The sequence below is a fragment of the Penaeus monodon genome, chromosome 31 (assembly GCF_015228065.2).
Source record: "Penaeus monodon isolate SGIC_2016 chromosome 31, NSTDA_Pmon_1, whole genome shotgun sequence".
NCBI classification, from domain to species: Eukaryota; Metazoa; Arthropoda; class Malacostraca; order Decapoda; family Penaeidae; genus Penaeus; species Penaeus monodon.
This window is the reverse complement of record NC_051416.1, coordinates 24155456-24155682: the sequence shown is the minus strand read 5'-3', so window position 1 is coordinate 24155682 and position 227 is coordinate 24155456. Positions and strand designations below refer to the sequence as shown.

The window sequence follows — 227 nt, the reverse complement described above, 5'->3', positions numbered from 1 at the left end:
CTCGACTCTGGTCTTCCGTCAAACTGTCAGGCGAAGGAAAGGAGTCCAGCGGCTCGGGAATCGGCGTGGGCGTGGAGGATAAGGAGCTCTCAGTAGACCCTCTTATACTGATGGGGTCGCTTGTTCTCATCAAGGTCCTTGGCTGGAAAAATTGCATGTAAATGTAGTAAAGAAAGGCATGAATATGAATGAATAAATGTCACAGTGCCCAGAAATGGGCATATATC

At 48.0% G+C, this 227-nt stretch overlaps 1 protein-coding gene across 1 annotated transcript in view; it reads right to left on the bottom strand.

Moving 5' to 3' along the window:
• The window catches only part of LOC119592933 (mucin-2-like), an 8210-nt gene that overhangs the window by 5142 nt on the left and 2841 nt on the right, over positions 1-227 (bottom strand). Inside the window, exon 4 of the mRNA XM_037941825.1 lies at positions 25-142. Within this exon, the coding sequence (XP_037797753.1) occupies positions 25-142 (118 nt within the window). The remainder of the gene's footprint in view (positions 1-24; positions 143-227) is intronic.